At 48.6% G+C, this 25,395-nt stretch overlaps 1 protein-coding gene across 2 annotated transcripts in view; it reads right to left on the bottom strand.

Moving 5' to 3' along the window:
- The window catches only part of GPSM1 (G protein signaling modulator 1), a 58,369-nt gene extending 43,688 nt beyond the window's left edge, over positions 1–14,681 (bottom strand). The window contains exons 1-9 of one of the 2 annotated variants that reach the window (XM_074160982.1): positions 14,518–14,681; positions 10,661–10,882; positions 10,027–10,162; positions 9,587–9,729; positions 7,976–8,099; positions 6,682–6,797; positions 6,255–6,410; positions 4,395–4,503; positions 1,258–1,384 (exon numbers count right to left, since the gene is read on the bottom strand). In XM_074160982.1, the coding sequence (XP_074017083.1) occupies positions 1,258–1,384; positions 4,395–4,503; positions 6,255–6,410; positions 6,682–6,797; positions 7,976–8,099; positions 9,587–9,729; positions 10,027–10,162; positions 10,661–10,882; positions 14,518–14,681 (1,297 nt within the window). Of the gene's footprint in view, positions 1–1,257; positions 1,385–4,394; positions 4,504–6,254; positions 6,411–6,681; positions 6,798–7,975; positions 8,100–9,586; positions 9,730–10,026; positions 10,163–10,660; positions 10,883–14,517 lie in introns of those variants that run through there. The other variant, XM_074160983.1, reaches the window with a different exon arrangement.
- Positions 14,682–25,395: the final 10,714 nt, after the last annotated feature.

Here is a 25,395-nt window from a genome sequence, read left to right on the forward strand (position 1 = left end):
GGCACCCCATCAGCTCGTTTCCTCCACACTTCACTGTCCCAGGAGCAGCAGTAACATCAACGTTAATTTCCCGTTCCCCTTTCAGAGCAAAATAATTGGCCAAAAGGAAGCCCTTAATGAGGTGCCACAATGAACAGAAGGCCCTAGCTAATAAGTTCCCCAGCAGTTATAAAGATGGACCCGACGTGCAAAGGGAGGCTGGGGCAGCCGCTGTGGCCCACGTGGCCTTTGAGGAGGCAGCTCAGCTCCAGTGTAGCCCCTGATGGGGGACAGGCTGGCTCCCTCACCCACAGCTTGACTTCTCAGGAAAAGATTTAGCACCGACATAGACAGGCTACACCTTCAAGATCAATACAGAGAGCAGAGACACGCAGCCAGCCTTTCTCCCGCCCAGAACACCGTGCCTCAACCCAAGCATCATCTTCTCTACGCTAGTTCTACCAACAGGAAAGAGAACGCATCGCCTGAGAAAACACACTCACACTAACAAGGTCATATTTAATCAGCCAGCACCTCCCAGGATGCAGTTTCGTCTGTGTGAATTAATAAGTCTGTCCACAGCGACAGAGCAACCAGCTGGAAGTGCCCCATGCCAGGCACCCACAAATGTCTGCAGTGGGCGGTTCCAGGACAGGCAGACGGTCCCCAAGCTGGGGACACACGTCAGGGTGACCATGCTGTGGCAAGGACTCAGCTCTGCTCTCCTGCTCGCCGGGGAGTGAAGGGAGAACAACCCAGTGCAGGGAGTAAAGCCATTTTGTCTGCTGTGACCAAGCTGGGCATCACTGCAGGTGTTGCAGGGGTGAGACAGCACCCAGCACGCTGATGCTCACAACCTGCCTTCAGCCCATGCTGCAGGCTTGTTCCTTGGGTGCTAATCAGAAAAATCCCTGCCAGTCACCTTTTGAAAGCTTGCTTTATCAGTCAAATCAGTTAAAAGAGCCCTGCAGAGCTTTACAATAGACAAAAGCTGATTTGCTGCTTGGCACATGGAATTTCATTCCTAATGCAGATTAATTCCATTAACTCATTCTGTGCCCTTTTTGGGGCAGATCCTTCCCTGCCCTTGCAGCTTGCGGAAAGCACAGAGCAAACAGACCACAGTCTCCTTTCTGGTAAGGACACTTAATAGTCCCATCCTGCTCTGATATTTGTATTTCCTCTCGTGTTGCCCACTTGCAAGCACCTCCCCTCCCCACACACCATAACCACATCCTTCACGAGACCTTTCAATGCCAGGAAAAGCTCAAAACTCACCTTGTGCTTCGTAGCCAGAATAGTGGTGAGCTGTACCCATGTCCTCATCCCCAGGGCCCAAGCCGAGGGCTGTCTTGAGCTGGGCCATGTTCACCTGTGCTGTCAGCTCTCCATTCCGGTCCCCAATCTACAGGATGAAAACCAACAGGGCAGCTGGTTAAAAGGCAACAAGCTCTAAGCAAACAGCCCCTAGCAAAGGGTTTGCCAGTCCCATATCAAAGCAAACACACAGCCAACCAGAAGAGAGCTTGGAGACACCCTGAGAGACCATACAGCTCGGCTTTCAACACAAAAGTAACTCTTCATAACTACTTCTCAGTGGTAATTTGGGAGAGGGTCCATGCACGCTGTGCTGCATACTGGTGGCATCTCAAAGCATGTTACTGCAAAGTTCAGTACCAGGAACTGGGGGGGCTCTGCTTGCCCACTGCTACAGACCTACAGAGGTAAACGTGCATATCTTGTCCACCCTGTAGCCACAATATGGCTTGGCAGAGAGCCCCAACACTCTCAACCCCCCTTCCTCAAGTATTTCCATAGTTACTGAGCACCAGGCAGCCACGCTACTATCAGCCACACGGGCACTGTCACACTTAGGGCTTGGATGCTCTGAGTGTCCTTCTCTCCTGGCTCAGTTCCATACAGCTTTGAGTTGTTTCTAGGGATGTACCCACACAAGGCTCCAAAGCTTTTTGGGAGTCCAGATTTTCCCAAATTCCCATCTCCCACTCGCCTGAGGAAGGCAAAGCTACATGTTCAGGAAGAGATCTTTCCAGCGGCTCCTGCTACTTAAAATAGGGAGTTATAAGACATGCCGCTGGGCTCTCCTCAAAGTTTAACCAAACAAGAAAATTACTGTGCTACATATCACCAGCGAAACAGAGAGGTCACTCAGAAACAGTCTCTAATCTTTAGAGAAACAGCAGCCTCTGTTACAGAGGAAGACCTTGGCTGTTCTTTTGGAGAGGCCTGACTCCCTGTTAAATGCCTTGCAACAGCTCTTCTGTGGTCCTTCAAGATAGACTGGAGGGTGAGCCAGCCTAGGACAAAATCATAAATCCCCACATTATTTATGACAAAGCCCCAAGCACTAGTAAAGGGAGGCAGATCAAATGGCTTATCATCAGGCATAAATCCCCTGCCAATTACAAGAGATTTGCTGTTGACATCATCTCCAGAGAAATGACTATGTCCTGGCTAGGTCTTGAAGTCCTTGATGCTCTGTTCAATGCTTCCTACTTCCACTCATTCCAGATCCTCTCCAAGGCCCTATTAACATCAGAGGAACAGACTGGCAGAACAACAATCCTTGGCAGGACCTACCACACACACCGTAGCAGAGCCCTGTCTTCTGCCCTCAGCTCGGATGTCACAGTTTCCCAGGAGCCCCCTGCCACATGCAGAAATGGCAGAGGTACTCCAGAGCAGTGTCTCCAAGCTGGGGCAGCTTCCAAGGTTTTTGGGTATGCATCCTTCACTCCAGCTGTTTCAGAAGAAGTTTTTCAGTAACCTCTGATCAGCCTGCAGCAGCTTCCAACATGCTTACCCTGAGAACGTTTCATTTGGAATCAAATATAACCATCAGATTTATGTCAGGGCAGGGGGGGGGAAAGGGTGATGGGAAGTGAGCTGAACACATTACCGTGTAAAGGTTTGTCCTGGGCAAAATGCTGGTGCTTGCCACAACAGCACAAGCAGCTCACTTGGTTCCCAAGGCTAAAATAAAACATCAGCTTTAGGAGAGAATCACTAGCTGCTAGCAGCTAATACAGGCTCTCCTCACGAGCAGACAGGCTCTGCACTGCTCCGTAATTAATGATGTGGGGGTATTAGCCCCATTAGCCCCATTAGCCACCTGCCATGAGTAACCCACCCCTGACATGCCCTGTAATCACAGCCATCACCCCAGAATGAGACCACCACCACAAACCCCCACCCTGCTGGGTTTCCCCTCCACCCCTAGAAGCCACCAGAACCGTGACTGCTCCTGTCCTCCCCTCACCCCTCATCTGCCCCACACATCCCCGAGCTGCCATCTGGGTCTGAGTATCAGCCCCGCGCTGCAACAGTCCTAGCAGACTAAAATGAAGAGTTCATTTGTCCTAAAAATTTACAGGCCCAAAGAACAGTATTTCTTCTGCATGTCTGATAAGTATAATTAAATACATAATAAGGCTGGTATGTCAGCCCTACCCCAAGATTTAGCCAACCTAACAGACAGGCAGGAGAACACACAAAGCACTTACATATGGTGATTTCAATTAGTGCTTAAATAGGGCAGTTTCTTCATCTGGGGAGGACTAAAGAGGCCACAGCTGATTTCCTCATAGCACACTGGAAAGAGCAAACAATGGCATTCTTGCTTTCCCGACTTCTGAGCCTCCTAGAAGTGCCATACATTTTTGCACCAGAAAAGCTGCAGCTCGCTGGGCAAGGACATCTGTGAAAACCAGAGCAGCCAGACACATGAAACCCCAAACGGCGTGGCCACACTACAGGGCTTCAGGCTGTGCACATCCAGCATCAGCCATCGATGGGGTTTGGACAATGCGAGAGTTTACTCACAGCTGGGACCCCCGGCAGCTTGTCACACATCCACTCTGTCACAGTGCAGAACATAGCAGGCTTAGAGCACCCAGCTACCAGGTAGAAGCTGGCCTTGTTTTCTGCAGGTAATTAACTTGCCAGCAAATCAGGTCAGACCACAGCTAGAATCACAAGGTCTGTCTCAGTCAGGATCTCCCAGCCTTGTGCTCAGGAAAAGGGGGTCTTAAGAACAGACCAACACCAAGAGGTAAGAGAGTACCTTCACACCCACTGGGTGCACATCACCTTGGCCAGCAGACCAGACAAAACTAGTCCCCAGGTTCTTTCCCACCCAGGAATATCAGTTAAGAGCAATGTACAGCAAATGCATTAGCCGTAATTAAAGGGAAGGCTGGGAGCCTCTGATAAAAAGAGTATTTTTCAGCCAAGCTTTGCAGTTCCTCACGACACCATTGAAACAGCACATAGACAAGGGCTTTCCAGAGTAGTCATAGCAAGAGAAGAACTACATTAATGTAACTTATTGGTGTAAAATAAAGTCTCTCAACAGGGCGGGCTGGTTCCCTCTGATGTGAGCCAGCTTCTCTTACCTCTTGGGAGATCTCAAGATGTTTCCTTGCAAAGTGCAAAGCTTGTTCATGGCTCCCCAGGGAGACATAGGCATTTCCGAGACTCCAGCAGGCTCTTCCTTCTCCCACCCTGCAAAACAGGAAACTGTCAACCACAGAAATGCTGTGCAAAACCCAGCAGCACAGCAGCCCTTTCAGGGCCTCCTCGAGAGCACCAACAGTCAGGCCTTCTAGCGATGCCTTCACCAATTAAATGCACCGTGTATCTTAAACTCTTCTTATGCCGAGGTCAGTAAGATCAGGGAATGGGCGATAGCCTCACAAGAGGGCCTGCACCCACAGTGGCAAAAAGCTAAGCAGTGCAGCAGTGGCCCAGAATGGTTCAGCTTCATTTGTGAGCACTAGCCAGAGAGCAGAAGCCAGAGCTCCTGTCCAGCTTCCACCTCACACAGCAAGGATTCCTCCCCGGAGATGCACAGTGCATCAAGAGGACGTGTAACATCCAGACCTTCAGTTCAACAACAGCCCACAGCTAAATTAGCAAGAACACGGCAAGGAGAGAACATTGCAGGCATGCAACGTTCTCTTGTGACACATCAGCATGGTGGTGCCCAGGACGCATGTACAAACCCAACTGCATGCAACAGCCGAGCAAACATTGACCTGCTTCTACAAGGCCTCCAGGGCACTGCTGCTTGTTTTCAGAAGCCAGAGAAAGCGGGTGAACGTGAAACTTGCCCCAGGCAGCCCTCACCCCCAAGTGCAGCCCACCCAAGCCAGACACCCAAGTGTCCCTGGAGCAGGTTTCAGCACTTGTTTGCAGAAGCAGGCAGGGACCTACTGCTCATCGGAGCCTGCTCAGCTCTGCAAGCGAGCAGATGTGGGGGGTGATGGGATAAAAAAAGCACATGGGGGCGCAGGGGGAGGTTCGGCGTGACTGCAACTCCCTTTTCAGAGGTTTGGGCGGGTTGATCAGCATTTAAACATTTTTCTTGTCACCCTGTTCAATACCTTCTGCTCATAGGGTGTGTTCCCAGAAATGCAGGAGCCCACAGGCCTGCACCCCCACAGCATGATTCACCCCTGGGTGGGATTATACCTTCTCTGAGCAGATGCTGCCCGGATAGTGCCACAGAGCTCCCATTTTAGTGTCTCTGCTCCATCTAGTGGAGGACACCCGGCTTCTCAAGAGCCATCAGCAGTAACACTGAACAAGGTGGCTGCAAAGTCACTTAAGCTGCAAGAAGGCAACAGGATCACAGAGAATGTATCCAGAAGAAGAGAACCAACCTCTCTAAAAAATATAAAATGAGGCTAAGCCTCCTAAAAAAGAAGGAATGAGGCCAAGAAGCAAAATACATCTATTCCACATGCCCTATGTAACATTGTTTGCTTCTACGTGGAATTTTCCAGCATCATCTCAGAGCAACAGGACAAAGCAGCACGTATGTCTGTCTGTATGCCCTAACCACACACTTTGTAAGGAAGATACAATTTTTGTGAACTTGAGGAAGATTTAGAGAGGTCCTTCTGGAATAAAATCAGCAGCAGCCTCACAGCAAAGCGCTGAATACAACGCGTCTTCTTGAAGCACCTCTTATTAGAAATCTCTCTCAGCCCACACAGACGTAGCTTTAAGGGCACAATCTCCAAGTTTGAATGACATGATAAAGGTGTCAATCAGGTTATGTTTTTGACAGATGACTGGACCAAGGCCTGCGTTCTGAGATTTTAAAGACTTTCAAGAATACATGTCATTGCTGTTTAGCCCCAGCAACATCCCTGCAATCTATTGTTCTCTAGAACAATAAATCTACAGGGAAGGGTCAGTGCTCTGAGCCCAGCAGAGCAGAAACACCATCTCCCAAGGCAGTCCCTTACCTGTCTCCCAGCTCCTGTGCTATCACCAGGTGTTTTAGATGGTACTCAATCGCTCTTTCATAGTCTTGAAGCAGCGTGTATGTGTTTCCAAGACTGTAGCAAGCCTGGGCTTCTACTGCCTGGTCTTTGAGCTGTCTGGAGAGCTGGAGCGTTTTCCTGCATGGAAGAGGTAGAAATGAAGAGACCTGGCCACTGGTCTGCAAAGCGATAGGGAAGTCACTGCTTCAGCATGTGCTGTGTTGAAGTTGATGCCTGTGACACGCTGCAGGCCATCAGGTGGCTGTATTACTTGCCACTGCTGAGCACCAGACATGCAACTGGCCTCTGGGTCCCTTGTCACATCCCCCTGAGCCTATGAATTCACTACAGTAGGTCAAGATTTCCAGGGAACACATGCCCTGAGTCTGCCTTAGCCCCTGGCACTTACTTGTAGTACTCAGCAGAGATGTCAAACCTCCCAAGGAAGATGTGTGCATTGCCCAGGTTGCTGTACGCTCTCCGCTCGGCTGCCTTGTCCCCAAACTCCTTAGCAATAGCAAGGCGCTGCAGCAGACACAAATCAGTGAGTACAGGCTGGCCACTGCCAGGCTTCTGTTACACAGCAACTTTTCTGGGAGGTTAACTTCTTGGTTTGCAAAGCTCCTGCCCAGCAAGGTAGTGGGGCACATGTTTATTGGGGCTGGATGCAGGAAATATCTCCCTCTTTTGCAATTCAGGATCAGTAAAGGCCTTTGGAAAAGCGGAAGTAATGTCACATCCTCCTCTAACTCCTGCTCCAGCCTGGTCAGTACACATCTCTGCAGCTAAAGCGCAAAAGGAGTTATGCGCGTACTTCAACAGCTGAATAAAGAGGTGAAGGGAGAGCTGTGGCTCAGGCTGGGAAGGGATGTGGTTGATCAGCAGACTAATGTGCAAGAACAAGGCTGTGACTGTGCAGGGTGCTGTGGCACAGAACGAACGTGGATGTGTGCATGCTCCATCTCACCACCTGCACTGCTGCTGCTCCCTAAACCTCTGTCTTACCTTCATCTCACCCTGCCTCTCCTCTCACATCCCCCTGCTCCCCACTTCTCTCCCTCCACTTCACAGCACCTGCTCCTGGTCCCAAATACTGCACAGGGTTTTCCTGCCCCTCCTTTTCAAGCCCTTTCTCCCAAAGCACGGCTGGCTGCTGTCCTCCAGCATTAAAAATCAGAAGAGCTGTGACGAGGCTGACTTCCCAAGGTGCTGGGTACCTTCCACTCCAAGGTAATTGATTATATTCTGAACTAGAAGCTGAATTGCATTTGAATAGGGGCAGGGACTGTGTCGCCTCACCCCTCTGTGAAGCTTTTACAGAAAGTCATTATGTTCTACAACCAACATTTATTCCTGATCAACAGCTCTTTCAGCAGCTTAATTAAATTCATAGCTTGCATTTATTAAAATCTATTCCAACATAAATTAAGAGCAGAAAAGCTTTGCTAGGCCCAGCTGCAATTTGCCCTTAGATATTGCCTTCATTTTCCAAGCCAACAGCACCCTTTCCTCAAACCACTCGTTAGGTGCTGATGGGGACTGGAGTACGATGTTGCTTAGCATGAGGTAGCACAACACGGCCAGACCCCGAGGTACACATGGGAGAAAAAAATAGCTGAGGGCGAACACCTCCCTGTAGTTGCTGCCCCTCAACGGTCAGTCCCAGCCCCTGGCCCCAGGAAGAAGGTGCAGCGGTTTCCTACCTCCTTGTGGAAGGCTATAGCTTCACTGAAATTGCCAAGTAAGTACTGGGTGTTGCCGAGGTTGCCATAAGCACGGCCCTGCGCAGCTCTGTCCCCCAGCTCCTTCACCAGGGACAGGTTCCTCCTGAAAGAAGTCAGAGCAGGACATCTGGTGAGACACAGCCAACCCTCTCCGCAGGAGACACAATGAAGAGACTTGCACCATAAAGTCAGGAGAGCTAACCCTGAAGGCAGCACTTCCCCTGCCCAACCACCCATCCTGGGCATCCCCTGGTGAGTGCCTGCTGCTCCCTTGACCTCCAGCAATCTGCAGCTGTGTACAGGAACTGCTCACACACCAACGGTCTGACAGGACCCCACAGGAAATAATAAACAGCCATCTCACTGTACAGGGGAGAACCAGGAGCACAGGAGAAAGGAGATCACCTACAGCAGGACAGGAACAAACCTGGGGAGAGGGCAAGATCCATAGTGCCACGCCAGGGCTCTGCTCATGGAGCTTCCCAGCATTTCTTTACCTTGTTTTTTCTCCCTTTACACATACAGCACACACAGGGAAGCACAGAGCTCCCAGCTGGCATAAATTTACCCACTGACTGTGGTACAGGCACCGCTCTTTGGAAAAAGGATGGTGAACTATATATAGGCACTACCACATCCTCAGATATGAGAAGACTGATACAAGATCTTGTCATACTCTTCATTTAAAAAAAAAAAACAACCAGCCCTGTACTAACAAAGCAACACTCTGCCATACAAGGAGAAAAACATTAGCCCAAAAGTCTAGTGACAACCTTTCTGTGTGGGACAGAGTGATCTTTGAAGCTATTTTAGGAAAGGAAAGGCTGTTACAAGCAAGATAAACCACAGATCCATGAGAAGGACAACCAGGACTTCAAGTGAAAGTCTCCTCCCTGGAGTGACAGAGTCTCTGTTCGTGACCCCAGCAACGGAGACACACAGGGATCCTTCCCATCAAGGCCAGCAGAGAGCAGCAGGGGCTACAAGAGCCAATAGTGTAGCTTCCAGATACAGCTCTGAGAAGGAGCAGACTATTGAACTTAATTGCATGATCATACTTCAAACTACACTGAGTTTTACCAAAGCAACACCAGGATAAATTTTAGCTCTCATTTTAGAAAAGCTTGCAGTCCTCCTCTCACCTTCCTTGAGATCAATTTGCCATGATAATGCGGCATCTCTAGGGAATATTTCTAATTCATCACAACATGCAAAACCTCACTCAGTGCCCTGATTTTCAACAACACTAAGCCCACAGTCTCATTCTTTGCATCAAAGATCTTCCAGAGCTCCCAGAGCCTCAATGGCCCAGGAAACAAATCCCCTCTACAAGAAATGCTTCCAAGAGGACTCAGTAAAAATTGTCATCTTGCAGCCTGTGCAGCTATCATTAGCCTAGTGGCTATCAGAGCTCAGCTTAACCTGCAGACCCTGAAAACTGTCACCAGGACAGGGATACCACAAATACAGATTATGATCTAGGCAGGATGAGCTCAGCAAAGGTGTATCTGTGTGCATTTTAGCAATCACTGATGCCTGACCAGCCCTGTTCCCCACAGAATGAAGGGCTGGCCAAGCTCGAATACTTACTCATAATATTCTGAAGCTTTCTGTAGCGTCTCCTTGACTTCTTGAGACAGGTAGCCTGGGTCTTGGGCCATGTTCCAAGATAACTGCTTTCCCTTTGCATGGTAAACATTTCCTATGTTGTAGAGTGCTCTGGCTTCACCTACCTAAAGGTAGGAAGAACAAGAAACAGCAAGGTATTACCCTTCACATCCCAATATGGACCGTTCCATTGCTGGGCAGACATGGTAAAAGCCAGGAGCCCCACATTTTCCCATCTCATCTTCACTGTCACGGCAGCTGTTATTGTCAGCAGCGAGAGACCTGTGATGCAGTCAGAAGGGAGAGCTTTACGCTCTACATCCTTCCAAAGCCCACCTTCACCATATCACATTTAGTGACTTGCAAACAGATTATTCTTAAAGCTAGGAAATATTTCCTCTTGGATGCCATGAGCCACTTACCTTGTCTCCCTGCTCCTGAGAAATGTCTAAGTGTCTCTGGCAACAAACGACGGCTTCATCAAACTGTCCAAGTATTTTCAGTGTATTCCCGAGGTTGCCACTTGCCTTGGCTTCTCCAATGCGGTCCCCAATTGTTCTACAAGATGACAGGAGGAAGAGAGGTGTTAAAGAGCTCACAGGCTTTTATTCACCAACTGTTGGAGGCAGAATTCAAGCTGCAGCAAGCACTGGACGGTATATACACCACATACAGCAGTTCCCAGCACACACTGACTGGGGTGCTTCATACAAGCTGTCTCAATTTTGAAGGCAAATTCTTGGTTTTCTGCTCTCTCAGGTGAGCTACTCTAATGACTTCAGGAGACTTAGAATGAGTACCTGAGCACAGGAGAACTGGACACTGTCCCGCTCTTGCTCCAGGCACCCTCCTCATATCCATATCCCTTTCTCCACCCCTCTGCTCTGAAGGTGGCTGGCCCACTCTTGTTGTCTCCTGAGTTTTCCACAGGACAGTCACCCCATGCCTCAGGGCTAGATTTGGATGCTTATTTCTGGGGCAAATTCCTTCAGGTTGCTGGGTTTAGACCCTGACAGGTTTTCTCCCATTAGGACAAAGCACTGCTAACATGCTTACCTGGCCAGAGTAAGGTCATGTTTATGGTACTCCAGGGCCTTGGAATACTCCTTTAGGTAGAAATAAGCATTGCCCAGCTGACTGTAGATGGCACTGAGAGTCTTCAGGTCCTCTGTCCCCACCTGCACCGCTGCTTCGAAGAAGGCTGCCCCAGCTTTGAAGTCCCCAGCCTTGCACAAGCGCTCTCCTTCCAGGGCCAGTTCCAGGCAGGATGCCTCCATTCTGCCAAAAGCAAGATCGTCATTTCTAGAGGAGTTAGACTGCAGTGCACCCGTGCTGCTATGCAATGTTTAAAAAGTTTACTTCATCGTACACCTTTAATTACTCACATCCACAACCTGGATGGAGCCACCCTCCAGGCAGCAGCTGCCTCTCTGCATTCAGCCCCAAGCACCAGCCCCACGTCAAACGCTGTTTGGGCGACAACTACTCTAGGACAAGCAGCTGGCACACCTCAGCGGTGTGGACACCAGCTTTCAGTGGACATGGTGGGCACTCAGCCCCTTGGAGAAACCAGCCTCCAAGGCCAGAGACACAGGAGCGTCCAGATTTACAGACCACATGGGCAAGCGGCCAAAGGCAGCCCCTGGGTTCCCCGTAGGAATTTGAACAAGAAACTCAGGGTTCCTGGCTCTCAAAATACACACGCACATTGCAAGAGTAACATGGCACCCGTTTTCCTTCCAGCTGGTGCACAGCACAGAAGCCAAGTACCCAGACTATTCACGCCTGCACCACTTTCCCCAGGGGTAAGAGAGAGGGTAGCCAAATTCTAACACATTTTTATTGGATACCAGGGAAAACCCTGGACTGTGCAGAATTTCTTGGCTGAGCAGCTTCCAGTTGTCGGTGTCTGCTTTTCATTAACTCTCCTGCTGTCACTTTTTCCACAGGCTCTCTGCACGTTAGCCTCCAGGCTAGCTTTCTCCCTCTGCATTTCTTGACACCCTTGGCAATGGCACATGCTGTGCTGTCACTGTGAGCACTTTGCGAGCCAGAAAAAGAGGAGTAAGACCAGCAATACTGCCTCAGGAGACAGGAAAGGTGCTCCTTTGAGTGCTCCACTAAGTCCTCTCTAAGTTACAGCTGTCCCTGTTAGACCATGTGTATCCAAAGTTCTCAGGAGGGACAGAGCAGGCGTTTGAAAGCTTACATTTGGGAATGCGTTGCCTGCTACAAAGTCAGCCCTGTCACAAGGCAGATGGACACAGCATGTTCCTGCTCCTCTATTCAGATGCTTTTCCTTGCTCTTTTTGGCTTTTTCTTTTCTGCTCAATGTATTTTTAACAGTCAAAACTATCTAGGTCAAAGGTGGACATCTGCTCAGAAAAGAAACATAGCTCACTTGTCCAGCATCAGAAAAGCAAGGGTCAGATAGAAGATACTGCACGTCCGAAGGTGGTTTCTATTGTGTTCTCAGGCAAAGAGCACTTGCCAGAAGTTTGACCGTGGTACCCAGACCACGAGAACAACTTGCTCATCATCACCGCAAGAGCGGGAGCCCAGCTGACGGCTCCTGCAGCAGTTTCCCGGTGAGCCCCAGAAGATGCTTCCCCCAAAGCCAACCCTGCGATGGGCCAAGGCCTGGCCCCTGCAACCACAGTCTCCGCAGACCGAGGCTGAGGTTGTGCTGGCAGAGCCGGGGCATTCTGCGCTGCTCTGGTGTCTCTCCCCAAGGACAACCCCTGCCACCGCGCACCAACATCAAGGCAGAGCTCCTCCTGCTCGGGGTCTGCACTCCAGTATCTTCTGCCTAAGTCCACACACAGAACTCGCCTCCCACTGCCGCGAAGGGGCACAATACCAATCCTGATATGTTTTTTTCCTATAAACAGGCAGAATGGCATTGTCTCAGCTGCCAGGAAACAAAGCCAGCTCCTCTATGAGCAGTGCATAAACTGTCTAAAATCCAACCCTATTTGCCTGGTAATCTCCCCACTGAGTCGGCTCCGTATGGCTCCAAACACCCAACGCTTGGCAGCCCAACAGCACATCCTGCAAAGCAGGACAGCCCTTGTGGGTTGTCCAAACAACAGCAACCAAAAAAAGGGGGGCAGAGAACTGGTTTCAGACTCTCCCTCGAAACACATTTGTGACCTCTCCTGTCTCTCTGTTCATTTGTCCCCAAAACCACCGAGTAACAAGAGGGAGAACAGGATTGTGAAGCAGCTCATTTGAGCTCCCACCTCAAACTCCCACACAAATATTTGGTTTCAATCTCACTGCAAAGCCCACATTTGAACGGCTATTTTACTTGCGCAAGAAGGCTGCCTGCGGTGCCAGCGCAGCATCAGTCCCTGCTTCAACTTCTGTTTGATTAGGGAAATAAAAATATTAAGACTGTTAATACTAAAAATGTTAAGCTTATCTGTACTGATCCTCTTGCTAGGCCATATGAAAATTAGTGAGAAAGATTCTGCTACAGCATGTTGAATTAGAGGGACACGTTTGGGAATGATACCAAACTTCCATCGGTCCCAAGGCACATTCATGGTTCATGGGTCACTGCAGTGGTTACCTAGTGTCATCCTCAGGCATTGACAAATCTCATCCCAATGGGCTGAAAGAAGGCTTGGGATTGGAGAAAGACAAGGAACACCTTATACTCAAATCAGCGAGATTAAATTCAGGCAGCTTAGCAGAGATGAATCTTGAGGACTTGAAATATGGGAATGAGCCACTATAACGGGATTTAACGTTGAGTTCCGATTAGAAGATGGGAGAGACAAAAGCAAATTCCAGAATAATTTCAGTTCAAATTCCAGAATAATTTCAGTTCAAATTCCAGAATAATTTCAGTTCAAATTCCAGAATAATTTCAGTTCAAATTCCAGAATAATTTCAGTTCAAATTCCAACACAAACAAGACTCTTCCCAATATCCAGGTTTGCTTTAAGAAACTGAGTTCACCAACTGTAAACAGTCTAAAAACTGAGCTGGAGACCAATTTCCCTAATTCATGGCATTGAAGTTTAGCTCAGATCACACTTCTTGTGTGAGTTGAATAGCTTGAAGTGAGACTTCCCATGCCCGCAACACAGAAAACCCTCCAGCAACAGAACCCAACTACATGCTCCAAGGATGGCCTCTCGCTCCGGCCATATCTGCTGGTGGAAACATAACCACAAGTGAAAATTGTGCCCTGGGGCTTGCATTCTGATACACACACACACTTGCACACAACTCTCTGGGTGCTTTCCTGGTGTTCCCATAGTAACTGTTCAGGAACAATACAGTGACATGACCTTCCAGTGCACACAGCCTTCAATTAAAATCTGTTTGTCCTTGAACAGGCTGCTTTGCAGAGTATCTGACTTATCTAATTAACATCACCACTCAGTTTGGGACCTAAGCAAACAAGGGGAGGGGAGAGGAGGCTTTTTCTCTGCGTCGCACTCTGCCAAGCCTTTGCTCCCATGTAAAAACGGGCAAGAGTCAAGGATAGCAATTATTAATAGAAACACAACCCACTTCTAAAACCCACCTGCCCTTCCCACACCCTCGGGGCCCCACAGCCAGAGCTAGTTCTTGGAAGCAACTTTGCGTGCGGTTCAGTCACCGCAGGCGTAAGAGCGCTCAGAAACAGTGCCAGGGGCAGAGGAACCAACTAAAGGTCAACGAACAAACTCAAGCACACTACAACACTACATGCACAACAGCTTCCAAAGGCCATAGCTCAACTGTCCATAAGAAAAGACCAAAAGTGCGATTTAGGCAGAAGATAGAAATCCGCTGTTCGAGTGAGCCAGCCTGACCACCCTGACAGATTGGCAAAGGAAAGGGAAAATAGCAAATAAAAACAAACTCAAGTTACAGTCCCAGTTCCTCCCACAGCACCTGCCTGAGCCATCTCCTACCTCTTCTTCTGCAGGTTACGCATTTTGTGAACATAAACCCAGAGCTCCAAGCCCACCGGCAGAAGGAAGCAGCGGGGCTGAGGTCTACTTGGAACAATTTTGCAGACAGGTCTCTCTGTTAAGTTCCAGGGTTTCGAAGATGCCGATGGCATCTTCGTGTCCATGCAACTTGCACTGCTCTCCAGTTTTCACTCCATCTGCTTGGACAACGTTACCAGGAAGTTGCTGGAGTCCTGAACTTTGTCTATCTGGGACACTTGTTCTCTCTGTATGCAGCCCTTGAAAGGGAGGTGTAAGGAGCATTGCTTTTGCTTCCAGAGACCTAGAGAAAGTAATGTCCTCCTTCCTCCAAAAAATATATCATCCTCCATCCACTCTTGGTTTCAGGTACCAGATAGGTGAGTTCAAAGATGAAATCCAGGAACAAGAGAGCATCTTGTTTCATTCACATACATTCAGCGCTGCTCAAAGAAGAAAAAGAGCCCTAGTAGAGTCCATGAGACGGCCAGAGTCAAAAGCAAGCAGCTCCCTCCTTTCTGAATTGGTCTCTTTCCAAAGCACTTTGCTTCTGTAGTCTCATCAGCTATTCCTGTTGGTGCTTCTGCTCCAAGAGCAGGACTTCTGCTGCTATGAACCTCTCCTTGTCAGGTGAGGAGCTCAGGGTTCCTCAAAGAGAGGGTCATTCTTGGGCAGAATCACACAGTATGACAGGCTCTAAAGAGGCCTCATCCATCTGCCACCCAGGAAGCTTTGCAAATTCCATAAACAATCTGAGCAGTTCTCAGACTGAGGAAAAGCAGGAGAAGGCAGAGCCCACAGAGCACATCCCTGTCCATTTAAATGGGCTCCAAAGCATCCCCATCTGAGAAGGCACAGCCCTCTACCCCCACCTCCCAGGTATTAAGTTTCTCCTCTGCTGACACACAAACAACACGTCTGGGCCTGTACCACTTCAGCAAGGACCTACTACTCATGTCTTAATACCAGCAAAGAAGATTCAGTCCCTCCTGAGCCAGCAAATTACTGCTGACAAGCTGAAGGTGCTGGGCTTGGCCATATGGTGTGGTTCAGAAGAAAGACACTGCAGAACATGAGCTGCTTTTCTTATTTCCACAGCTGAGATGCCAGAGCTTGTTAATGCAATTCCACCACTGCCCAACCTTCTAGCTTACAGCATGGTATGTCCCTGCCTGTGGGTTTGAACAAAGACACAGGGAGGGAGGATGCTCACTTGGAGTGGCCCCTGTTCATAAGCCTTGCCCCAAATCAGTGCAAACCATTCAGAGAGATTTGCATGTTCCTCCAGATAGGCAGAATTTCCAAGTTCACATCCCAGACTCACCACGAATAGCCAGGAAGGTCCAACAACCTTCCCAGATGATCAAGTCCCAGACAAAGCCAAGACTACACCACATACAGCAAAGCGTTTTCTTCTGAATGCATGGAGATGACAGACCATGTCAAGTCTGGCCAGGTAGGAACAAAGTTTTGAAGACACCAGTATAAAGTTGGTTTTGCGTGTACAGCACAGAGTCCCAGCATCAGTTCCCAACTGGAGCGCTAAGCAAGTCCCACAGCTCCTCCACACCTTGGGTTAAGGACAGATCCTTAAAACAGCAATGAAGGTGGCTCCCTGAGCGCTTTGAGATCCTCTCGCAAGAGGTACTTCAAATAGGGCAATTTACATGTTTAAGAAACAACAACAAAAAGAACAATTTTTTTTTAAAAGCAGTAAGAGGCCGAATATAAATCCAATGTTTGGCCACAAATGAGTTAGACAATCTGCACAGCATTCTGCCAGAGGAACGAGTGAGTGGCATAACGCTGGCACATCGCTCGGTCCCCATCAATGTGACAGCTGTGAATTGCAAACCCGGGAATGGATGTTGCTTCTGATGCTCATATGAGACAGAAAAGGGTGACCTTCCACAGTGTGGTGACAGGGATGAGGAAGCCTCTTCCCAATCCAACACAGGGCAGGGCCACCCTCCCTCCTCCTCAGCTTCTTTAGAGGATAACTGATCTGAAGGCAGAAAGAGCCAAGAAGAACAGGAAGAGCAGATATTGCCTTTAACAACAAGATTTCCCAGGGTCATCCATCACTGTCAGATAGCAGCTAATGATGATCTGTATCACAGATTGCCTTTTGGCTGCCTTGCCTTAAGAGCAAAAATGTTCCTTTACAAAAAGCTCACAGGCAAAACACAAAGCCTCTGACACATCAAATGTTTTCAAGCAACACAGCAGTGTGGAGAAGGCAGCGAGGGTCCCCGGAGTGCTAGGGATGCCAAGAACACTGCCAAGTAAGAAACAAAGCAAACGGCACAAGGTGTTATCAGTGCTATTAACAATGATCACCATGACTGCTGTGAAAACAGAACTATAATTAGGACTTGGGTGATGATATAGGTCCCCAGAGAGGGAACATGACTTGTAACGGGTGTTCAGAAGCTCGGAGCTACAGTCAGACCTCCCAACACTCCACTCTCCCCCAAATCTTTGCACCTCCCTTGCCAAATATTCCAAGAAAAATAACACTGCATGGACAATATCACACTTGTCCTCCCCCTTCTAGGCTGGAAAACAACAGCACAGAGTGCCTCTAGCCATGAGCTATTCTGCAGGATCATGCCCTGAAGCTCAGGGCTGCTGCAGCTCCTGGAGATACAGCCACAAAAGCCAGAGTAGGACACAGCGACATCCCATCTCTCAAGTCTGCATCTCAGCCTCGTGTCTGCTCCAGGCAAGTGGAAAAAGGAGACCGTACAGTGTCCAGCAAGTTAAACCTGTCTTACTCCAACCCTCCCTTCCACACGTTCAGGGCTGCCTTGTTCAGACTGTCTTGCTCACAGCACTTACCCTGCTGACAACAAATCCATCAGGCTACACAGGAAATAACCATGTCGCAAGGCAGAGCTGGGAGACAGTCCCCTGCTGCCTTAAATACTGTAAGCATCACAGGGCAAGAGCACCTCTTCCTGCCTGCAAGGTGAAGCTGCCTTTAAAAATAAATAAAAGACATTTATAGGTATTTGATTCATATTAGTGGGGGCGACTGCAAAACACATTCCCAATGAGAGCTGCTGTCGTTCTAAAGCCAGGAATGAAAACCAAGCCTTTAGAAAAAAGGTAAAGAAGAAGAAAACCCACCAAAAATATCAACAGTAGTAAAAAAAACAAACCCTTAGTACATCTATTGATATGAATTAATGAAGCAACAGATTTTTGCACCTTACTTGCAATCTGATTGAATTTTATACAAAAATAAAGGTAATTTTAGAGCACTGATGACAGGGGCAATTAAACATTTTTTCCCAATCAAAAAGCAACCAAGTTTATCAGGTGCTCAGTGTAAATGTATATTCACTGCTTAACTAAATATGCATTTAAATAATTAACTGACAGCACATCCTTAAAGAAAGTAATCAAGCTGGGAATTATTCCCCGTTAGTAATTTCCTTTCCCAGCCTTCGCACAGCTCCCGCACATGAAAAGCCGCTGATGACTGAACCACCAGAAAACACAGCCAGGGAGGAGCTGCTCGAACTCCCCAGGGACGGCTCCCCATCACCGCGCGGGGACACGACCGAGGGAGCTCATGTCCCACATGAACCAGCTCACGCTTCTCCCGTGCCAAACAAAGCTCACACTGCACTTGAAGGGTCTAACCATCTTCATGGGCTTCCCTACATGAGGAAAGCTATCCCAGATCCTCCTGATGCACAGCCCAAATTTATTCAGGATGAATTTATACCTGTTTAGCCTTGGGGCAGCACTGCAGGCTGGACTCGACTGCTCTTCTCTGCCTGGGGCACTCTCACAACATGTTTTGGGCAGTTTCTCTCTGACTACTCAGCCGCAGACAGGGTCCTCGCTCCTCATCAATCAACACTTTCCTCAACAGGCTGGGGGCCCACATCATCATATCACCAGCACGTACATGGCTGCCTCTCTCTCTCACTTGCTCCCAAATGATGAGGTCCCATCTTTGAGAAGAAAATCTTATTACTAGCTCCTAAGTACACGTGCTTGCAACTTCATATCATTAAATATCAGCACATTGCCATGACACCAGACCTATCAATCATTCTGTTCCTCCTATTCAATACTCATCCTCCTCTGCACTGCTCATACCTCCATATCATCAACACACCCGTTAGCAACCTGCTCTCTTTTGCAGGCAGTGGACTAATAAAATACTCTATTAGCTCACTCCCAAGGTCAGTTCTTGTGCAGTGCAGCTAACGATGCCTCTCCACCCCGCCGACAGCTCTCCCCGCAGCACAGCCCCTTGCTTCCCACCCACATCGCAACCCAGGCACTAATCCCCTCCTGACAAGCAGTTTCCCCACAAGGCTCCGTATCAGACCCAGGCTGGCAGGGAAGGGTGACAAACAAATCAAGATACACATGAAATTAGCCTGACTCAAACTACTTTTTGGTAGTTTGAAAGCAGCACATGGAAGCTGGTTTTCCCTCCAGTCAATGGAGGGCAGAACCTCTGGGGCACTTTGACCTACAGGTCACCTTACTAGCGAGGGGAAGAAAACAAAACCTCTTGTTCTGTTTGGAGAGGAAAGGCCAAAAGATGAAACAATAAATGCTGCATCCCGTGCTTCCCAGCTCCTGAATGGGTTCCAAGCATCCGGGCCAGTTTCCTTCACACCTCCTGAAGCACATGAGGTGCTGCAGAGGCGGCTCTGTGCCGCCAGCACATGCGGAGGGGAGAAGGTTTCCACTCCACACACTTTCACTGGTAGTAGTGTTGCAGTGAATCCTTTCAGTGACCCCCAAACTGAAAATAATACACACACACACTTACCTGCTGCTTGAAGTGTTTGCTCAAGCTGGAGCTCCAGGGAGTACCGAGACGAAGCAGTTTTCACCGCAATCTTTTACTAAGGGCATGAAACGGAGAATCCAGAGGGGAAAACTACCAGGAGTTCTGGAAGCCACTGGGTCTGTGTGCTGGCTCCAGATCTCCTCTTCCACTCACTGATGGCAGCATCAGTGCTCAACAGTAGTCATTTCAGTTAATTGCTATCTACCATTAGCTGCAGAGTACTTACAAGGGATTCAATTCCACTGCATATTTGCTAATAAATACCAAATGACAGTGAGGAAGACAGCTGTATTTAGTTGCATTTACCCTCTTATTAGCTGAGCTGAATAAGACCCCATTTCAATTCATAATGGCTCCAACAAGCTGCGTCATTGTCAGAAATTCAAATTCAAAACTTCCCATTGCCTGCTTGAAAGCAAAAGTCATCTAACTCCCCCCTGTTTACCCAGCTCCCCTGTGGCTGCACAAAGCTCTCCATTTGACCAAAGGCCACGCAGAACGACTACCTCTGTGGTTTTGATCCATGGGGATGGTGAGAACTGAGAGCAGATGGGAGTTATTTTCTGGTTTAGTAGCATTTTGTGAAGCAACTTATGATGCTGAACTGGTACGTGTAGAGACTTTTCAACCCAAGAACCACAAAATATTTTGCAAAGGTGCAAGGGTAGCAATTACCCCAGTTTGCAAAAAGGAAGCTAAGATACAGCAGGACTTAACTTGCCCATGGGGAATCAGCTGTAGAGAATGGAAAGGAACCCAGGCTCCCAGCACCCCTGCAAGGTCCTGCCTGGAAAGCACCAAGTGAACCACTCAAACAAGAGCTGCTCTGTTGGGGGATGAGGTGCAGCATTTTCCACCCAGACACCGATGCTCACACAGCTCGTGCCACCAGCTCAACACAATGCCAACCACTGAAGATCTAACCCTGTCCAAAGAGATGCCCTCAACTCCAGGAGCCCATGATACTCATGACGTCTAGAAACCTGCTCTGCACCTGGAAGGATTGGGCTCTCAATAAATTATACAGTGGTAATAATTATCTTGAATCTACGTACCTTCCCACAAATACAGCTTAATCCACAGCAAGAACAGAAAACACAATGAAATTTGTGCCATCTGAGGAGCAAAACCTCTAAAAGGCAACGTGCACAAATTTAAGCCTTTGTGCTCCAAAATTACTCAAAGGATCACAATGGGATGTAATTAACTTGCAGCATTTGAGAAAGCTGAGATGGGATTAAGGTGCAAATGTGAATTTCATCTCGTCCTGGGTAACAGTTTCACTTGATGCCCAGTTTCAAAGCACTCAAATTATAAGATGCAAATACTTTCCAGTGTTTATGGAAATTATGATCAAGGAGATACCAATTTGAAAATTAATTCATAAAAACATGTTCTGCCTTTTGAATAAAAAAAAAAAAGTAAGTCCAAACATATGAACTGATCAAGATGCCTCAGCAGAGGGACTGTGCAGGAGAACTCATTTTCAAGAAGACTGAGAATGAACGCTTCTGAAGAGCCCGGAACATAATCTCTTTGCTCGGCTCATCTGCAGGGCATAAACCCAACCACCACCACCTGCCGTTTGAGCTGAAGGAAAATAAGTCCAAAGGCCAGCAGCACTAGCTTGCCAAATGCCAGTGATGCTTATGTCTGAGGATGCTCTTTCCTTTGCAGGAGGCACAAAGGAAGATGCTCAATCTGTGCTGTCAGTAGTTTGTCTCACCCTGGTACCTGCAGGCCACGGTCAAAGGTAACAGCTCTAACATCTGAAACCTGCCGTGCAGAGCAGTAAGCAGCCAACCCCTGCATCAGGATGACTTTTTTAGGCATTCAGATTTTGTCACTGAGGATACTTGAAATGAACTCAGTGATTTCAGCACAACAAGGGAAACTTCCTGATTTTCCCAAGAGCATTTTGCTTTCTTGTCCAATGCTGGTGCCTTCAGTGAATTTAATCCCTCACACTGCAATGAAACAACACTCTTGGGATGATTTCACTAGAAGTGAAGTGCTATTTCCTTCAGTCACTTCCAGAAACCAGAGGGCAAGAGAGGACATGCAGTCTGAATGGCTTTTCATTATAACAATACTTTGGCAATTAGGTCAACGCATCTTCTCACTAAAATATATGCTGCGATTTAAATCGACACACTGCTCCTGCTACAAAATACATTGGTTACAATTACGATATACATTAGAAAAACAAAGAGTTGGCTTATCAACAGCTATACAGGGAAAACAGCTGTTTTATTTATTACCCATTTTATTCAACTTCTTTTACCCACCAAAATATAGGGGTTCATTCATGCCAAACTTTTTACAGAAAATGGTTGGCTTCTGGTTTGGGGGATTATCTTTCCCAATTCAGAAGCACCGTAAATGAGATGAGAGATGTCCTCCAGACTCAGACACCTCTTCTCCACAACTGCCCCACACCTGCCCCCACAGACACCCACTGGGGGCTCATGAAGCAGCTCCCATGGGGCCAGCCTGGACCCCAGCCCAGCTGCTCTCCCCCTTGTCCCTACCTGACCCCTCCTGTCCTCTTCATCAGAGCCAGGACAAGTCCTCACAGACCATAGTGGAGATACAACATGACAAAGTGAGCATGCAGCCTAGGACTCAATCTACAAGACAGCTTTGATCACAAGGCATCGCAGCCTCCCCCTAATTCCTGCCCCAGGGTCCTGCCACCCCCCCAGCTGCCGGCAGGGTCAAGGCTCAGCTCCAGAAATGCCACCCAGCACAATTGTTCCAGTTGTGCTCTGTAATCGCACAGGGGCCTTGTGAGACTTCTTTTTCTGCACACTCAGACTACTTTTCTGAAGCCAAGTGAAAGCACGTCTTGTCTTCCCAGAAACACAGAGGCCACAGGCCCAAGTCTTTTGTCGGTTCAAGCTGCCTGGAAACCCCTCCAACTGCAGCCCCCCCTTCTCCTTCCTCTCTCTACCTGCCAACTGCTCCTGCCTCCGAGCATGGGCTTGAAGCAGGAAAACAACTGGACGTTGAAAAGATGCTGCCAAGTCCCAGCAACACTAAGGACAATATAATGCTTAACCCTGGCCAAAGGAAGCCCCCTCTGCCTGTCCCAGCCCCCCAGCCCCTTGCCCCATCCCAAACCTCCCCTGCATCTGCGCAGCGGCAGCAGTCGGAGAGGCTGCACACACTCCCTGCAATCCGCCTCCTTCCTAAACATACCCACCTAAACCACCGGTCCCCGCTCAGGGCACGGCAAAACAGACCGTCATCATGACGAGGGGTAAAAGGCAACAACGACAAAGTTCACACCACAGTTTTTCCACTGACTGCTCTGCAACCAACAGCCAATTTGGTTCTGTTCCCTTCCTGTCTCATCCGCTTCCCTTCAGCCCCCGGCCAAGTGTTGAAAGCCAAAGAGAGAGGCCTTTGGGATCCATCTGAAAACACACACCCCAGATCTCGTGCTCCCGGGCCATCCAGGCTCTGAGCCAGGGAGATGCTGAGCGATTGCAGCTCACCAAGAGACTGCTCAGGACGCTCTGCACCGACACGCACGCTTGAAAGGGATTTGGATGTGATCTTCGGGACAGAAACAGCATGAACCTGGCCCTCCTTTACTTTCTGCAGAACTCATTGAAAAGCTATTAGCATAAACAAAGCGATCAAGTTCAGCAAATCCTTTTTCGAATTTCCACTTGGTAAAGCCAATAAAGAGGGCGACATCAAGCCAGAGCACACCAGCGAGAGCCCGTGATGGTTCCTCCCTCAGTGATTACAGTCCTCTGTGCCCAAACCAGAGAAAGCCACAAAGGAGGAGACGTGGTGGTTCTCCGAGGTCACAAAGAGCAGGCGGGCAGAGCTTGTGTCAGGCTGGAAGGGATGCCAGACACCAGGACAAAGCTGGAGCAGAACAGATTGCCCCAATTCTACATTGTTTTTCTGCAGCTGTCTCATGCTCTGAGGGCACTGTCATGCCCTCATGAAAATTTCAGAGGTGCTAAAAATCAGAAATCATCCCAGCCACAGGCACGTATTTAAAAGGCTGCCTTGGCTAACAGCACGAGAGCTCAGGTGCAGGACACCGCTGTTCTTCCTGGCTGTTGCGCAGCCACAGGACACCCACGCCTCTGGATTTTATAAAGATTGTATTTCATATCTGTCTGAAAAAACAGGAAACGGAGGCTCCCCAAGAGCTCAGATATCAGCCAGGGTCCTCAGCATCTCGAGACACAATTTCTGCAGCTCCTCTGGGCAAACCCAGACTCAGCAGGGCAGCAGGAAAAGTGATTTTGGGTTCTTCATGGCATTATGGAAAAAAAAATCTATGCGTGCCACCAGATTAATCTGCAAACCTGTAAATCAGAGTGTGGCAGGATTCCCAGAAGGCTGGGCCATCGCCTCACAGTGACGCAGCTCACATGCAAGGTGACAATTACACTCTGCTTTGCTAATCCGAGGAGAACAGACCCACCGTCTAGCACCGTGTGGCACAGTCTGTGACGGGTGTCTGCTGCCTCTGCGGGGAACCCTGGAGCTCCAGCATCCTGCAAGCTGCTTTTGCTTCTTCCAGAGGATCGTGTGGCTCAGTCCTCCACCGCATTTTTCCCAAATTTTTAGCACTTCTGGTCTAGCACAGCTCCACAGATAACATCTACCCTGGAAACGCTTGGCACCACTGCACTGAATGTCTGTATGAATGCAGTGCACAGAGGCGAGTCCCCGCTCCTCCCCGGCGCAGCACCACAGCAGGTTCTGCTCCCACACTCCGGTATTAGTGTAATTCAACCGTGTGTGTAAATCACAGGCAGGCATATATCACGATACAAGTTTGCCACATAAATCAAAAGGACATCTTTGCATTTGCCAAATGGACTCTGATCCTGTTCTTCCAGAGGAATTTGTATACACATCAAGTATATTGGAAAGTCTTCCTGGATGCAGCAGGAACACTAATGTTCTCCCTAATAACATGAGTTAGTCCATATAATGATTTGCTTTTTAAGCAAATTGCAACACTTATTATGAAAAAAATAACAAAATTATGTTATTTTATGTTTTTTGGAGCCTTTGGTAAGGAGAATAAAAGCATGAAGAATCAGATTTTTATGCTTTTCTATGCCAAAAAGTCTCATCTGTTTTCCTCACAAACTAGAGTAAAGGCCTGCAGCACATCCAACTCCAGCAAAACATCCTTGTCTCCCTCCAAATCTTGGCACTTCTCTTTCCAACCTGACACAACAGCTACTGTTATGCCACAGCAGACACTCTCCCACCCCCGGGACACCAGGTGAGGCTTCAAGTCCAGCTGGGAGCAGGCACAGATCCTCGGTTCACAGGGAAGTTCTGCCTTCGCTGTACATGGCAGCAACCAGGCAGGCAGCTGTACCGCACCCAGAGCCAGGGCTGCTGGGCTACAGGCAGAACCCAGTACCCTTTGGGGACACCCTTTCCAAAGCTTCCCAAGGCCATGTCCTTCATGGCTTTAACTTCTGATTCCTTGGGGTTTTTTTTCCCCCCCATCTTCCATATTTCTTTCTCACCCTCACCTCTCCTGCTGCTGCACAGTCCACCTTGGCACGGCTGGTATTTTTAACTGTGCACATAGGAAGGATGAAGCCAGAAGTTTGATGTTGTATTGTGCGTTACCTACCTGATGGAAACATGCAGTTAAGGGGACAGAACGAGCAGGAATGGGTAGCGGAGACCTCTCCACAGGCCTATTTTAGGTTACAACCTCAGAGGTATTGCAACGGCTTTATACAGAACACAGGCTGCTCTGTAGCACTGGAAGAATTCACTGCTCCCCTCCTCCCTTACGCTGGTGGAAGAAGGGAGGCTATAACATCAGGGTTACCCACATGCCCAATTCAAGGGAATTCATTTATCCTGACTACTGAATAATTCATGTCTTCAGAAAAAAATAATACCTCTGTTCCTTCATAGAGACATCATCATCTAGCAGTGAAAGAAAGAGATGGCACAACAGCAGGCTGCGTGGAGCAATACACCTCAGGAGCACAGGCAGCAGTGACAGGGAGGACGAGACAGGCAAG

The sequence above is a fragment of the Numenius arquata genome, chromosome 19, assembly GCF_964106895.1.
Source record: "Numenius arquata chromosome 19, bNumArq3.hap1.1, whole genome shotgun sequence".
NCBI lineage: Eukaryota > Metazoa > Chordata > Aves > Charadriiformes > Scolopacidae > Numenius > Numenius arquata.